Source organism: Lutra lutra, chromosome 12, assembly GCF_902655055.1.
Source record: "Lutra lutra chromosome 12, mLutLut1.2, whole genome shotgun sequence".
NCBI lineage: Eukaryota > Metazoa > Chordata > Mammalia > Carnivora > Mustelidae > Lutra > Lutra lutra.
Genome location: NC_062289.1, coordinates 87,737,784 through 87,755,095, shown reverse-complemented (window position 1 = coordinate 87,755,095; position 17,312 = coordinate 87,737,784). Strand labels below are relative to the sequence as shown.

At 47.9% G+C, this 17,312-nt stretch overlaps 1 protein-coding gene across 1 annotated transcript; it reads right to left on the bottom strand.

Annotated features, from left to right (window-relative positions):
* Positions 1–1,699: 1,699 nt before the first annotated feature.
* OAS1 (2'-5'-oligoadenylate synthetase 1) lies at positions 1,700–11,667 on the bottom strand. Its single transcript, XM_047697934.1, is given in 8 exon segments — positions 1,700–2,231; positions 3,287–3,440; positions 3,919–4,045; positions 4,048–4,150; positions 6,757–6,843; positions 6,846–6,946; positions 9,063–9,351; positions 11,402–11,667. Coding segments are annotated over 8 exon segments (1,203 nt in total). The 5' UTR covers positions 11,582–11,667; the 3' UTR covers positions 1,700–2,069.
* Positions 11,668–17,312: the final 5,645 nt, after the last annotated feature.

The window sequence follows — 17,312 nt, the reverse complement described above, 5'->3', positions numbered from 1 at the left end:
GCACTTGGGCTGCTTCCGTAATTGCCTGTTGTAATAAGGCTGTAATACATAGGGATGCATGTATCTTTTCAAATCAGTGTTTTGTATTCTTTGGGTATAAACCTGGTGGTCTGGGTAACTTCATAAAGCTTATGTAGGATTAATGTGCAAGAGAAATTGAGGAAGAAGATGGGAGCCCTCCGGGAAAGTGGGTAGGCCTTGATTGATGGAGTCTGAGTCTGACTCTGAACAAAGGCAAGAAGTTAAGAGAAGCTGACTTGCAGTCTAGAGAAGGTCAGCAAGACCAGTGGGGAGTCCTTTAGCCCCGTGACTTGTCCAGAGGAGCCCCATGTCTCCCAGGAACAGGGCTGCCTTAGTGCCCCTGCCCCACTGAGCAGCCCATGTGCGGGGTGACTTGGCTGTCAGCGTGTGGATGGATTGGAGGATAGCAGACTGGGACTCCCTCTCCTGGAGCTCCCTGGGCTAGGTGTCTCTCAGGGTCGCCAGAGTGGGGAACGAAGATGCATTAAGACCATGCAGCAGTGATCAAGGGCATGATGAAATCCCGAGCAAGGACTAGGGTTCAAGTTTAGCTCTGTCTCTCGCTTGCCAGGTGACCCCAAGCAATTGCCCTGACCTCAGTGTGTTATTATGGTAACAAGAATAAAACCCAACTCACAGGGTTGCTGGAGACTTAAAAGCAGGAGTAGGGAGATGGACAAGCCCAAGGACTTGGTCAGGCCACTCGAGGTGACCGGCGACCCAGGTGACAGAGCATGCTTGGTCCTGGATTTTTTTTTTTATTTCGAGCCTTATAAATGAAATGCTGGTTTTGGTACCAAGGATGAGACAGTGTGGCAATGTCTGATGGCCTAGTGTACTCTTGAATCCAGAGAGTCACCTTCTGGACAGAGCTGTGGATATATAGAAATCAAAGTTGTGCCACAGGGTATAATTTTAACATTTTTAGGAGCCGCGGTAAAAAAGCAAAAAGAAACAGAGAAGTCTGCTTTGATTTACTCGATATCTCAAAAAGTTTTGTCATTTCAACATGCAATCAGTATAAAACATGATCAGTTGTCAAGAATGTGACATTCTTGGGGCGCTTGGGTTGTTAGTGGGTTTAAGGGTCTGCTTTTGGCTCAGGTTGCCATCCCAGGGTCCTGGGATGTAGCCCCGCATCGGGCTTTCTGCTCAGCGGGGAGCAGAGAGGGAGTTTCTCCCCTTCCTTCTGACCGCCCCCCACTCATGCTCTCTCTCTTTCCTCTCAAATAAATAGTCTTTAAAAAAAAAAAAAAAGATAGCGAACATTCTTCTTTTTGGCATGTGTGTGCTAAGTCTCTGAAACCAGGCATGTGTTTAACAAACTCCCCCCAGCACATCTGGAATTGGACCAGCTACATTTCCAGTGCCCAGGGAGCCACGTGGGACTCAGGGCTACTGCATCAGACAGGGCAGTTCTGAAACTTCTCCCCCATAAATAATCAAAATGTAGACAGGGATGAATCAAAGAGGCCAGTCTTAGATCCTTCTGAAAGTTAGAAGGATCCAAAATGATCCGCTATTAAAAGTCAGTGCATGCAAACATCAGACCAGGAGGCAGGGGATCCCAGAGCCCAGAACACAGTAGGTGCTCAATACATATTTCACAGTTGAATCGGTTTATATATGCACACCTATAATATGCAGATATATAGCTCTTGGCCATGGGACTTGCAGTTAATAAACACCCAACACATGGTATTTGCTGATCTTTTTATTGTTATTGATGATAAATTGGACAGCAGGCCCCTCAGCAGGAACACAGAAGAAAGTTAAGGCTCTCTGGTTGTCTCCCAGAGATGATGTCAGAGACCAGGCTTGGGGCAGGTAGGGCTGCGGGGAAATCACTGCTGAGAGGAGGAGGAGCACAGAACAGGGGTAAGGGTGGGAGTCAGGAAGCCTGCATCCCTGTCTCAGGTCTGACACCAACTCATGTTGGGATCGGAGTCGTCTTCTGCCCTCTGGATCAAGGGACCTCCCCCAACCTCTGAGATGAGGGTCAGGGCCTGGATGATTCTGGAGCCCTTTCCCGTAAGGCTCACTGGTGCTCAGAGAATGGCACACGCCCAGTCATCTTCCTTCGGGGCAGTGGACGGCATCATGCTTTCACTGAGGCTCCTCCCAGCAGCTACAGGGTGCCATCCATAAGCCTGGGGAGAATACATCTTCGGCTCACAGGTTGCCCAAGCTGTCCTCGATGTCTTCGCAAACTGAAAGTGTAAAGCACATGATCACCTGGGAGAACCGATCCTTCCACCTCGGCACTGGGTCTCCGTGAGCAGTTAGGGTGCATACTGTAAGACAGGGCCCCCGGATCCCTCTTGAGGAAGGACAAAGAAGTCTCAGCTGCTGGGGCAGGGGTCAGCAGACAGATGCCAGCAGTCAGCCCCTTGAGACTTGCCTCGACTACAGAGAGCCCCACGTTCAAGGCTATGCCCCTTCCTGACTTGCCCACATGCAGGGACGGATCTGACCACCCCAGACCGGGGCAGGGCAACTCTGAAGGCCACTCCCTGCATGGGCACAGGGAGGAGCCGAGCACGGGGGCACCGAGCACCGGCGTTAGAGTCCACTCACTCCAGATCCCAGCTCTACCGCTCCCTAGATAAATGTCCTAGAGCAGGTGATTTCACGTCTCCGAGCCTCCTTTTCCTGTATGTAAGATTGGGAGTAGCACACACACACCTCAAAGGGTGTTGTGATGATTTAATGAAATAAGGGAGCATTTAGGACAGAATCTGAGCCCGGAAGCAAATATCAGTAAGCGGTGGTTGTTATGATTTATTCTTATTCATAGAGGAATGAGCCCGCTGGGGCTGCCGACAGAGCTGCCTCTGGCCAGGGTCATGTTAACTGAAGAGCGAAGTCTGGACAAGGGATATGCACGTCCCAGGAAGCCTCTGAATGGGACCAAGATGATGGAAACTATGGAGCACAGCCCGGGACCCCTATGGATATGAGTTTGAGCAGAGAACACTTTCTCTGGAGAGAAATGAAGGTCACTTGACCGCTCTAAGCCTGTTTTGTCACCTGGGACATGGGAGGAGAGTAGGACACGCCTATCACAAGGGACACGATGGGAGGTTAGAGATGGGACAAAACATGCGAAATGCTCCGCCAGGACTTAGAACATAATGAGAGGTCAGTACAGCCAGATAATGACAATAGTCATTTACAAGTACATTAGAATGCATCAGTCTCACATGCCCCATGCTGTGTAGAGGGGTGGGGGGGAGGATGACAGGGAGGAAGCAGAAGGTCTCACCGGCACGTCCCAGGAGCCCACTGGAGACCCATCTCCTTTCTTAAAGCATGGTAGCTCAGCCAGGCCCTGGCCTCGTCTGGCCAGCGCTGGCCAGGGGTATGAGTCTCTACCCGCCACATTTCCCGTCGGGTCAGCCGGGTCCAGAATCACAGGCCTGGAGAGAACAGTGAGAGAGGGTATGGGTGACAAACCAGGGCCATGTCTGGGGGATTCAGAAGCTCCCAGCAGGCAAAACACCAGCTGGCACAGGCTGGGACTCAGGACAGGAGCGGGGTGCTGTTCCCTGGGGCGTTAGTCTTACAGCAGGTCTTAATCCCCAGAGCAATTAGGATCATCGATCTAGCTGTTGGCTATTTTAGTTCAAATTTTGGCTCTTTCCACTTATTTTCTGTTAAGCGTAGCTCCTTACCCCTCAGAACCTCAGTTACCCATCTGTACTGTAGGTATGGAGAGGCAGGCCTCGCAGGGTTGGAGGCTTGTTTTTTAAATCAGAGGGCAGCAGGAAAAGGCTCAGCACAAGGCCTGGCCATGGCAAAGGACCAGCCAACGAGGAGCCCTCATTGCCAAGGCGCCATGCCTGCACCCAGGGTCTCATTTACGTGGGGGAGCTGACCCATGTGGAGATAGAGTACCTGGGCTTTGCAAGCTGCCTCTCCAGGTATTGTCCAATAATCAGGTTTTTAAAGTTGTAATACTTTGTCCAGTAGATGCAGAGCTGGTGGTAGTTCAGGACTAATTTCAAGACGGTCTGAAATCCTGAGCCGTGCTGAACTCGGTTTTGTTGCTGCCTTCCTCCCAGGCATAGACTGTCAGGAGCTCCAAGGCGTACTGCTGCGGCAGTGGCTTCCCAAGCTTCTTCTTACACTGAGAGGAGGAAAAGGAATGAGAAACATGCATTTGTCCAGCTGGGGCAGAAAGCACATTTCCCAAAGGCCAAATCCAGCCTGCTGTCTGCTTTTGTAAATAACCTTTCCGTGGAGCAAAGCACGGCCATTCATTCCCATGGAGTCTAGGCTGCTTCCATAATATAGACTTGAGTAGTTGTGACAGAGACCATGTGGCCCACGAGGTCTAAAATATTTACTACCTAGGGCATTATGGAAAAATGTTTACTCGCTTCTGGGCTAAGAGCTTGGGCTCTGGATTCTGAGTGATGTGGGTTTGAGTCTTGGCTCCATTGGTGCCCAATGCCAGGAAGACAACTTAGACTCATGGAGCCTCGTTTTTCAAACCTGCCAGGTGAAGGGTCGTCGTAGCGCCAAGCCCATAAGGATACTGTGAAAATTACTCAGAGGAAGAACTTGTAGAATTCCTAAGAGCCAACAAAATTTCCTTTGGAGTAAGATATGAAACCCAAAGCCTCAAATGATTTCGGAAGTGATTTTCAAGTACCAGGACCGGCACAGAAATAACCAGGCACACAAGGAAACAAGACACCAAGAGTAATAACCATCAAAAAAAAAGTGAAAATAGTAATAAGTCCACAAAACTTTAAATATTGAAGAATCAGATAGAGACTTTAAATAACTAGAAATGTTCTGTTTACAGAAATAAAAGAAGAGCTTGAACTACAGGACATTAGAAGCCATGAGAAGTAACTTAGCATATTTGAAAGAGAATAAATTGAAACATGAACAAAACTTTACAAAACTGTAATTAATAACTCAGCTGCAAATTAGATACACTTAAGGGGGAAATTAATGGATTAGAGAGTATGTTAGAATAAACTGTTCCGAATAAAGCATGGAGAGGCAGGAAGATGGAAAATGTGGAAGAGGGTATAAAGATAATGTAAGATAGAGTGAAGTCTAACATACATTTAATTGGAGTTCCAGGAGGCGAGGAAGAGAGAGAAAGACAATGTTTTAGGGGAATGGCTGAGAGTTTCCAAAACTGATGAAAGATATCCATTCACAGATTCAGGAATTCCAGTGAAGGACCCAGTGAACTTCAGGCGGGAGAAGTGAAAAAAGGAATCATCATTAAGACACCTCAGCATGGGCACCTGGCTTGCTCAGTTGGTTGAGCATCTGCCTTGGCTGGGGTCATGATCCCGGGTCCTGGGATCAACCCCTGCATCAGGCTCCCTGCTCATAGGGGAGCCTGCCTCTTCTTCTCCCTCTGCCATTGCTACCCTCTGCTGTGCTCTCTGGTTCTCTCTATCTCTCTGTCAAGTAAATAAATAAAAATCTTTTAAAAAAATGATACTCACATTGAAACAAAATCGAAGACAAGAGAAAAATATAATGCAGCCCGAGGAATAAGACAGATTACCTACCAAAGGATCTATGGTTAGACTGACAACTGACTCTCTCACTAGTGACCCTGGAAGACGGAGTAGTAATATAATATATTCCTTGTACTGAAATGGCTGCTAACCCAGTCAAAAGTACCCATCAACGATGAAGGTTAAGATCAAGACATTTTTAGGCAACAAAAACTAAGAGCTCATTATCAGAAGACCGTCAGCAAAAACAAGCAAACAAACAAACAAACAAATAATAAATAATCTTCCGGACACACTTCAGAAGAAGGAACATGATCCCAGGAGAAGGATAGAGATATAAGAAAGAGCTGATGGTGGAAAACGTGGTAAATACACACATAGTTGAAATGAGCTTTAGGTATGGAAAATGATAGGAATGCTTTGCGGTACTTGAAAATATAGAGACTTGAAACACACAACAACGTGGCATGTAAGTTGCAGGTGGTGATGGCGGCGGTGAGTGGAGTTAGAGTAGGGTGGGATTCCTATGTTGTTTTACTGGAAAGAAGAGAGAGGGAGAGGGGAGGGGAGGGGGGGCAGGGAGGGAGCGGAGGGATGGAGGGAAAGAGACAGTTCCTTATCGTGTGGGACTATCTTGCTCATGGTCAAACAACTAGTATTCTTGGCTTCTTTCCACTGATTGTCAGTAGCATCCTTGCCCCCCTATCACCATGGTTACCAAAAACGTCCTCCTGAATTTTCAATATCCTTGGGGCAGTTGTTACCTTGTCAAGAACCACTTTTGTAAGTTCTAAGATGCTCAGCCTCCGTGATCCCATTTTCTTGAACAGCAAACCAGGATGTCTGGCAAATAAGGATTGTCTTGCTTTGCCTTGATTAATTAATTTTTAAAAGATTCATTTATTTATTATTTGAAGAGAGGAGAGAGATGGTGGCCCGGAGAGGGGAGCAGGAGCTGGGGAGAGAGGCAGAGGGAGGAGGGGAGAAGCAGACTCCCAGCTAAGCAGGGAGCCCCTCCTTCCCCATGCATCCCCTCCCCTCCTCCCTTTCCTCTCCTCTTCCTGCCATCTCATCCTTGATTCCCCTCCCTCTCTCTTCCTCTCCTCCCCTCCCTCCCTCTCCTTCTCCTCCTTCTCCCTTTCCACACCTCTACTCTCTCCTTCTCTCCCTCATTATATAGTCCTTCCCCCTTCCTTGCTCCCTCCATTCCCTCCTTTTCCTCTGCTCCCCAGGCAGGAGGAACATACCTTCGGAACCAGTGCTTGACCAAGCGGATGAGACTCTTCACTTTGGTTGGGCGCTGCCTCAGGAAGTCTCGCTGCAGCTCCGTATGAAGCAGGTGGAGAACTCACCCTCTCTCCCCAGCGCCTGGCACTCTCGGATGAGCGTGATGTAGACTTCAGGGTTAGGTTGGCCGTTATTGGTCCACTGACCTGTTAGGGACAAATCCATAATCTGAAGATGTCAGCACTTCTCTAGGGTCCTTTCAGTTGTACTGGGGCAGCAAGCTTGCAGGCCGTGGGGCACAGCAGGAGGGGGCAGCAGGTCCAGAGCCCGGGGGCCTGGAGTCTGTCCTAGCCTTCCCTTCTCCCAGATCTCCTGCTGTCACCCCGTCCAGACGGCCAACACCCCTCTCTCCCACCAGGACTTTCGGGCAGCAGCCTCCTCCCTGGTTCCCCCACAGCTCATTCTCGACCCAGCTCCCAGAGAGGCCTTTCAAAACCTGGCGTGTGGCTTCTTGCTCCCTACAACATCTGGAATAAACTCCAGCATCCCTGCAATCAATGACCTATGAAACTAGATGTGATCTGTCTCCTGCCACCGCTCCCATCTCGCCTCCTACATTGCTCCCTTGCCATAGACACCACGGGCCTTCCATCTCACTTCAAAACACAAGCTCATTCCTGTCTCAGGGCCTTTGCACTTGCTGGAACCCCCAGATCTTTCCCCAGGTGGGTTCCTTCCCATCCCTTGGGCCTCAGCTCAGATGTCACCCTCCTCAGGGGACCCTCCATCATCACTCTGTCTGAAAAACCCCTCCACCCTCCATTGCTCTCCATTGTGTCATCCTCTACGTTTTTGTCACAGCAGGTATCATTCCATTTATTTCTGTACTTATGCTCCCTGTGGGCTCAGGCATGGCCAGAGAATAATGCCTGGTCCACAACAGGTGCCCGTGGGTAATCTGTGCTATCACTGTTGATCGGCTGTCTCTGTCCTCTGGTCTTACCCCTCCTTCCCACCTGTTTCCACACTACAAGATGGGCTGTTGTTCTAAAACAGAAATCTGACCCTGAGTGAAACCCTTCCATAGGCTACCAGCATGTTCCAGAGAAATCCATGGCCAAGGGTTCAAGCTTCTGCAGGATCAGCTCCCTCCCTCCTCGCCTTCCCCACATCCCCCTTTCCCTCTACCCTCTGTTCATCCTCAGCATCCTTCAGGTCCCCCAACGCATCTTGATCTCTCTTCTCCGGGCATTTGTTTGTGCTGTTCCCTTCGCCTGGCACGTCCTTCCTCCCCTTCCCTCTCCCCCTCTTATTTTTTTGGTAGCCAATAGAATGCCAGCTCCCAACACCAGACGTGGCACCAAGGAAAGATTTCCCAAACGTTCTCATTTCCAGGTGCTTCTAGAGTTTTGGTATTATTCTCACAGGGTCCCCTATGCCAAACAAACAAAACAAAAACAAAAGCAAAAAAAAAAAAAAAAAAAAACCGCAAAAAAACAACCAACCAATAACCGCAAAAAACTCCCAAACAAAATAAAACCCACCCCAGTTCCATGTACGTAGTCGAGTACAAGGACCAGTTTGTCGTTTCTGTGGCATCCGACAGCTGTCATGGTGTTTCCCTCCAAAATTTAAAATCTAACCTATTTGCATTCACCCCTGTGAGTTACTCACTGTTGTCCCCAAGGGTGCCTCGGACACAGTTGGGGAACTTACATTTTTGAACACCTCCCCTGGCCAGACCCTGTGTAAGAGCTTAAGGCAGATGATCATTTAATGCTGAAAGCAAGTGCATGACCTAGCTGGCCTGGATTAACCAGTTTCGTACTGGGGGAAATCGAACCTCCAAGAGGTGATGCTTCCCGTCCAAATGTTTCTGCAGATTATCTAGAGATTCCAACCCTCAGCTAAGTTTAGCGAGGTCTCCTCGTGTTTGGGGTAAAAGAGGCAGTTCACATGTTGACTCCAGGCCGGGCCTACGCTGCCTCATTTTCAGCCAGAGAATTCCCAAGTACAAGCAGCCAGCCGGACGGGAATTCCCTGAGAAACTTCTTGCCCCCAAATTGTGCCCGTTTGCCGTTTCCCGTCACCCCTGTGGCCGGTTATGGCCTCATTCAATCTAAGATCTTCTCCCCACTTTGCGGGATGTCCTGACAGGGTCAGAATCTACAGCTGTGGGAGATTTTTGCTCAGAAATATGAAAAGAGAAAGAAGCCTTGGCGTAGGACAAGGGCAGAAAGCCGTGTGTGTGTGTGTGTGTGTGTATGTGTGTGTGCGCGCGCGCGTGTGTGCGCGCGTACACATGCACACGTACGTGCTTACCCAGGACGTCAAAGGCAGGCAGCACATCAAACTCCACCTCTTCGGGGAGATAGGGGTGTGTGAGCCAGAAGCTGAGGGCTCGGGGCTTCTCCCACTGCAGACTCCCAACCTCAAACCGCACTTCAAAGATTTCTTTTCTTTGACAGGCTTCCAACTGCCTCTTAATTTCCCAGATGAACACTCCTCTTCTGTCAAGCTGCTCCTGAAAACTCCCAAGGTTGCTAAGAAAAACCACAAGGTCAGCATCTGATCGGCCTCTGAGGGACGTGCCTTTGCCTGAAGAGCCACCCTAAAACAGATGAGGAGAATGAGAACAAACCGTCATTGAGGAGAGCCTCCCTATATAAAATGATGAGGACAATCACTAACATGCTTGAGCCTTAGCCTCTGCGCTGAGGGCATCAGCAGTCTCAGCTCCCATAATGCCCACAGGACTCTGCGACTCCCGTACTCTTGTTATCAGACCCCACTTTACAGGTGTGGCAACAAAGTGCTCAGAGAGGGGGTACAGCAGCCCAGCCTCCCGGTAAGAGGGGGCAGAGATGCAATTCAAACCCTGGCTGTCTCGTTCTAGCATCTATGTTCTTTACTCCCTAACCTTTACTATCGTGTATAGGATATGGTGTAGACTGGCCCCTGCTGGGTGGTTTACATACATCGTAGAATCTGTACAGCCCTACCAGGCGCTGGGAGTTATGGGGGAGGAAGGTGAAGCACAGAGGGGTGAAATGACTTGCTCAAAGTCTCACAGCCAGCAGGTGCTATCCGCTTTCAAAATTTATATATATTTTTTTAAGTTTTCATCTATTTATTTGACAGAGATCACAAGTAGGCAGAGAGGCAGGCAGAGAGTAGGTGGGGAAGCAGGCTCCCCCACTGAGCAAGGAGCCCAAAATGGGGCTCGATCCCAGGACTCTGAGATCATGACCTGAGCTGAAGGCAGAGGCTTAACCCACTGAGCCACCCAGGAAACCCTCAAAATTTATACTCTTAACCAGACCACGATACCATAGAAAGGTTGGGTCCCTACTGCGGATGGGGGAAAAAAGGGACCCCGCGTACACTGTGGGTGGGAATGGAGATTGGGGCAGCCACTGTGGAAGACAGTATGGAGGTTCCTCAAAAAATTAAAAATAGAGCTGCCTTATGATCTAGTAATCCCACTATTGGGTATTTACCCAAAGAAAATGAAAACACTAATTTGAGAAGATACATGCAAAAATGTTTATGGTAAGACTATAATAGCCAAGATATGGAAGCAGCCCAAGCGTCCATCCATAGATGAATGGATAAAGAAGATGTGGTAAGTACACACACACACACACACACACACACACACACACACACTGGAATATTCTTCAGCCACAAAAAGAATGACACCTTGCCATTTGCCACAACGTGGATGGATCTAGAAGGTATCATGCTAAGTGAAGTAAGCCAGACAAATGCCATATGATTTCAGTCATATGTGGAATCTAAAAAATGACAAACAAACAAAACAAGAGACTCATATACAGGGAACAAACAGGTGGTTGCCAGAGGGGAGGTGGGTGGGCGGAGGATGAGCGACATAAATAAAAGGGATTAAGAAGTTCAAACTTCCGGTTATGCAGTAAGTCCCAGACATGAAAAGTACAGCACAGGGAATACAGTCAGTGATACTGTAATAACACTGTGTGGGGACAGGTGGTGACTACATCTGTCTTGAAGAGCACTGAGTAACATACAGAATGGTCGAATCGATGCATTGTGTATCTGAAGCTAATATCACATGGTATATTAATTACACGTCAGTAAGAAAAGAGAACCCTGGGTCATCAGGGAAGTTGAGAAGCCGAGCTGGTGCTGGACCCCCTTTCAGCAATCCCCAGCTCTGGTTTTGTGGAATAAATACTTTACAGGAGGCAACACTTACAACTTTCGTAGCCACACAAAATCATCGGAATAACAGTTGTTGGCTGAAGCCCCCCGGACGTATAGTCTTAAACAGCTCATGATTCTGCAGAAATTGTGAGTGCCCAGCCTTGCCGTTCATTAACAAATTATTTCTTAGAGCCAGGTCTCAGTTTTCCTGTCTCTGAAATGGGCGTGGCTGAGGATGGCGGTTCATAAACTTCAGCCAGGGTATTTATTTAAAAGTTCCAGATTTTATTAAAAGTTCTTCACCCCAGAATCTATTCTAACAAGTTATGGTTAGTTTTTTTTTTTTTTTTTTTTTTCAATATGGATATGTCAGAAACGGCCAGCCCCAAAGAACTGCCCTGTTTCTGTCTGTCTGTCTGTACAGGACCTGTTGCCCATCCAGCCACCCCTTCCCCAGGAGGGAGGTTTCGGCTCACCTTGATGACTTTGGTCACCCGCACAGGGTGGGGGGCTCCTTGGAAACACTTCTCCTTCAGGAAGGTGGAGATGATGTGGACGGCTTCCTTGATCTGCCTGCGGAAATTCGTGTCTGGCAGGAGACGGTTTTCAATGAACTTGTCCAGATACTTGGCTGGGGTCTCTTCCAGCTCCCACATGATTCCCAGGTTGGGGACAGGAGTGCCTGTGGCCACAGCTGAAGTCTCCCGCTGCCTGAGTCAGTTAGTTTCAGTTTCCTTGGAAGGGAGGAGCTTAGCTTGGTAAACGCTGGGGTGGGTCCCTGAACGGCTTCTCCCGTGCCAGCTCCCTTATCCTTTATGCAGCAGCCTAGAATATCAGGCTGAACTCTGAAACTGTTGCGCTTTTTTTTTTTTTTAAAGATTTTATTTATTTATTTGAGAGAGACAGAGAGAGAGGGAGTGAGCAGGAGCTAGGGGAAGGGGCAGTGGACAAGGGAGGCTCCCTGGTAAGCCAGGAGCCAGACAGGCTCAGGGATCATGACCTGAGCTGAAGGCAGACACTTGACCTTCAGAGCCACCAGGCAACCCTGAAACTGTTGCTTTTTAACCACTATGGGCACCTCACCCAGGAGAAATTGTCATTAGAAACTGATTTATGGTCTCCTGCTTCCTCTTTTTTTTTCATTGCTGACTAAAGTGTTTTATAGTTTCCTATGATCTTTACAGCAATATATGCACATTGTAAAGTGGAAGAGACGTCAGAAAAGCAAGAAGCATAAAGACCATCCATGATCCTAAAACTCAAAAACCACTATAAACACTTCGGTATAGTTCTTTTCAGATATTTTCCTTTCTTTTTTTTTTTTTTTTTAAGATTTTGTTTATTTATTTATTTGACAGACAGAGATCACAAGCAGGCAAAGGCAGGCAGAGAGAGGGGGGAAGCAGGCTCCCCGCTGAGCAGAGAGCCCCATGTGGGGCTCGATCCCACGACCCTGGGATCATGACCTGAGCCGAAGGCAGAAGCTTTAACCCACTGAGCCACCCAGGCGCCCCTCAGATATTTTTCTAGGTTAACACACACATACACTCACACACAGAGTTCTGTCCTTTTTTTTTTTTTTAAGCATCCTGCTATGTATATATTTTCCTTTCAACTAATAGGCTTTATTTCCTTTCTTTTCTTTTTTTTTTTTTAAAGATTTTATTTATTTATTTATTTGACAGAGAGTGAGAGAGAGATCACAAGTAGGCAGAGAGACAGGCAAAGAGAGACGGGGGGAGCAGGCTCCCGGCTCGATCCCAGGACCCTGAGATCATGACCTGAGGTGAAGGCAGAGGCTTAACCCACTGAGCCACTTAGGTGCCCATAGGCTTTATTTCTTACAGCAGTTTTAGGTTTAGAGAAAAACTGAAGAGAAAGAACAGAGCACCTGTAACAGCACTCCGACCTGTCTGAAGGGATAACTTTGCCTCAAACTTCTGCATTCCTTGCTTGCTGACCTAAGTCCCTTGGTCTGTAGCAAGACAGACTGGCCCTGAGATTTGCAGACCCCTGGACTCTGGGACAGAAGGACCAAACTTTCCCAGAGCATAAGGCTTGACCACATCCAAGTACAGCTGCCGTGAGGCCAGCCAGCCTGTCCCGGGTCCTGTCGATGGGCGACTATCCCCCTGCTTCTCCTGCCTGCAGCCCTCCCTCCCTTTCCCCGTGCCTTCCCCTTCAATGCCCCCCAGCTCCTCCTGGACAGGGAAGGTGGTCTTTGAGACATCAGTCTGCCGTCTTCCTAGATTCCCGGCTCCCCGAATAAAGCAACCCTTCCTTTCCCACCGTCTGTGTCTCTCGAGTACTGATTTTCGAGTGATGAACAATGGAACCTGAATTGGAACAGGTTCTCTGTCACCTGACACTCTTCCCATACTTCCCACCCCGACTTCCATACCCACTCACTAATACAGGGCAGAACCTTTGTGACAACTGGTGAATTGGTATTGATTTGTTATGAACTCGGGTCCAGAGGGTTTGCTCCGTGTTTGTGCAGTCCATGTAATGTCACGTGTCCACCCTCACGAAATGTGAAGAACCATTTCTGAAAAACACCCTTGGCTCACGTATTCGTCCCTCCCTGTGTAGCTCTTCCTCTTTTCGAACTTCTGCATTTGATGCTATAAACTTCCCAATGAGCACATCTTTCATGGCACCCCACACATTTCAACTGCTTGTTTTTTTCATTTTCCTTTTTCCTGTTTTTCATTTCCTGTGCTAAAATAGCACAGATTTTTATTTTTTTTAAAGATTTTTTTTAAATTTATTTGACAGATCACAAGTAGGCAGAGAGGCAGGCAGAGAGAGAGGGGGAAGCAGGCTCCCCGCTGAGCAGAGAGCCCGATGCGGGGCTCGATCCCACGACCCTGAGATCATGACCTGAGCCAAAGGCAGAGGCTTTAACCACTGAGCCACCCAGGCGCCCCAGATTTTTATTTTTTTAAAGATTTTCCTTTTTCCTTCCTTCCTTCCTTCCTTTCTTATTTATTTGAGGGGGGAGGGATGGGGGAGAGGAAAAGAATCTCAAGAAGACTCCTTGCTCACTGTGGAGCCCCACAAGGGCCTCGATCCCAGGACCCTGAGATCCTGACCTGAGCCAAAACCAAGAGTTGGACGCCCAACCGACTGAGCCACCCAGGCACCCCCAGCACAGAATATTTTAAAGTTTCTTTTGAGACTTCTTTGACCCATGTGTCAGAAGTGCTGTTGAATCTCTAAAGACTTGGGAATTTTCCAGATATGTTTCTTATATTGATTTCTCACTTAACTCCACTGTGATGGAGAGCATACTGTGTATGACATCTATGCTCCGGAATTTGCTAGGGGTGTGTTTTATGGCCTCAGAATGTGTTGTAGCTTCGTGGATGTTCCACGGGATCTTGGGAAGAGTTTGTCTTCTGTTTTGGTTGGACGGTGTAGTCTAGAAATGCCTGTTAGCTATCTTTCTTAACCACCCTTTTTTTTTTTTAAATTTGACAGAGAGAGAGATCACAAGTAGGCAGAGAGGCAGGCAGAGAGAAAGGGGGAAGCAGGCTCCCTGCTGAGCAGAGATCCTGACTCGGGGCTCGATCCCAGGACCCTGAGATCATGACCTGAGTCGAAGGCAGAGGCTTAACCCACTGAGCCACCCAGGCGCCCCTTTACCACCCTTCTTTTAACCAGACCAGCAAATCATCTCCACTCCCCACTCTTTCTGTATAACATGTTGACCTATGCGGAAGGGAAAAGGTAACCATAGAGGGGGGTCTTCTTTCTAGGTGACATGTACTTTTCTTCCCAGTTGGATTGTGTGAATTTCAAAGATTCTGCTCTCAAATGCTTTCTGGCAATTGCATTTGTCAATGAAATGTATACTGTGGGGCGCCTGGGTGGCTCAGTGGGTTAAGCCGCTGCCTTCAGCTCAGGTCATGATCTCAGGGTCCTGGGATTGAGGCCCGCATCGGGCTCTCTGCTCAGCAGGGAGCCTGCTTCCCTCTCTCTCTCTCTCTGCCTGCCTCTCTGTCTACTTGTGCTCTCTCTCTGTCAAATAAATAAATAAAATATTAAAAAAAAAAGAAAGAAATGTATACTGTGAACCTGTGTAAAACCTCGGAACATGAGAGACTCCCATTTCGGGGACCAACACCTCATCCTGGTTTTTGAAACAGGAGCTGCTGAGCACAGGGCAGCTGCATTCGCATTCTGGATAAAAACTGGCCATTCTGTGAAGTATCTGTGAAAGATATTTTCCTAGTAACTGACCTAATGTACTCAGAAGACTGATGGATGGTATCATGTAATTTCATCTTCTAATCATGATTTCTGGAAAACTACGTCTGTACATTTCCTAATACTTGCACAGTTTGCTAGTGGAGACTCCTGGCTCTCACTCCCCAAGGGGACACATCCAGGCGGTTACCCGGGTCTGTGCTCCCCGCAGTGCAATTCAAAGACCCCAAATAAATTATTGTCTTCTCTTTACTGCTTCCCCTTCTCTTGGTGGATGATACTGTTGGATAAATACATATAAACAGATCCAACATGAGGATAAAAGAGAATCGTCCTTAGAAAACCAACACTGAAATCTTTGGAAAGATGAAGTAAAGTCAAGTTTCACAACACACTGTATCAAACTGGGTAAGAGTAACACAACTGTAAAAGATTGAGGAAACAACTGGAAAAATCCAAAATTATGACAAAGCGTATTTTGCAGGTGGTTTTAACTTATTGTTCCTCTTGAAGAAACAGCAACAAGAAATTCTTGTGTTTTATGCAATAGAGACAACGCAGGACTCTAGGCAGGGGGCCTGCCCTCAGCAAAAAGGTCTAGGTCTTTACCGAATAATTGGGAAACTAAGGCACATTTGTGGGTCTCGGCAACCAAGTTAATCATGACACTCTGATGTCCTACCTAAAGTGTTGCAGACCAAGTGATGTGTTCAAGTTAACACAGCAAGTTTGGGCCAGGGCCAAGTTAGCTATAATTGTCCCACACATGCACGGTGACTTGTGTTTCCAAGGTGCTCAAATGTATTACTTAACCTTGTTAGGCCAACACCCCTGGCAAACCTGATTCAGCAGAGGAGGGGTCAGCCCAGTGGATTCCACAGCACAGAGCATTTTGATCCACTTGTACTGATTTCACCAGGCACCCCCAATCCCTCGACCTTCCCCTTTCCCGGGGCCCACCTTCATCAGCCCTGGTGGGAGACCAGATCCCAGCAACTTCGTCTCACCTCTTGGAAATATTCCTAGTTGTTCCCATTTTTCAGATGATGAAACTAAGTCTGAGAAGTGAGTTTGCACATCTAGAGAGTGCCGGTCAGGATTTGAATGCTGGACGGAACTGATTACAAAACTGGCATGCTTTTTTTATCGTCAGATGCTTTGAGCCCCACTGTATTGCCACATGCATTGTGCTTTATTTCAATGGGGGAGAAAAAGATTGTTAGTCAAGTCAGGCGTACCGATAGTTTTGAAAACTTTCCTCACGGATATTCATCTTGGCTTCTTTGGCATGTCTACATACCTGGGGGAAGGAGATCGATCATTTTAGAGATGGATATTAGCTTTCTTTTCATCCGTTCATGACTGACTGACTGGTGGTGGCTGCCTAGAATGCTTTGTTGAGAAGGATTCAGAGGCTGCTGGCAGGCTCTGTGGGGAAGATGCCATATTGATTAGCAATGTCTGCTATGAGCGCGGGGAGAGATTAGTGATGTCTGCCCTGAGCACAGGGGAACCAGTGCCTCCTGCCACTCCTTTGGGTGGGTGGGGGGGACTCCATGGCCCTAATTGGTACCTCTCTCCACCTGCTGGCAGCTGGCTAAATCATAGGAAAAAGAGATGGACTAGGACAGTGGTTGGCAAAGTCATGAGGGAGGTGGGAGGCACAAGGCATCAACCAGGAAATATATTCAGATATACATCTCATCCCCAGTGTACAGTTAGAGTCTGGGTGTGGGGTGGCAGGGAGAGCATGGGTGGTTTGAAAAGAAAATCTCTACAGGTGACTCTAATAGGCCTCTTTCTTCCCTAAGATTGAGAACCACCCTTTTGGGGATAAGAAAAAGATCTTGTCTCTAAATTGGCCATCTGGTGGATGAAACTGATGATTCCTTCTAGGAAGTAATCAACATTCCCGATAAATTGCTTAAACACTTTTGGGATAGGTCTTGGCGAGATTAAGAACCCCCCTGGGAAGTTGGTTAGCTCCTTAGCCCACAGGACTAAGCCCTCAGGATTGGTGAGGGCCATCTGTGAAGGCTCCTCGCAGGATGGAAGGTGCTAGAACATCAAGGAGACATTGATGATCTGTGATATTATTAACCAAGATGTTAAGGACGTTGCATCAGGAGTGCAGTGAAACAGCTCCTTTCTGGCACTGCTGCCGTGAGCCATTGG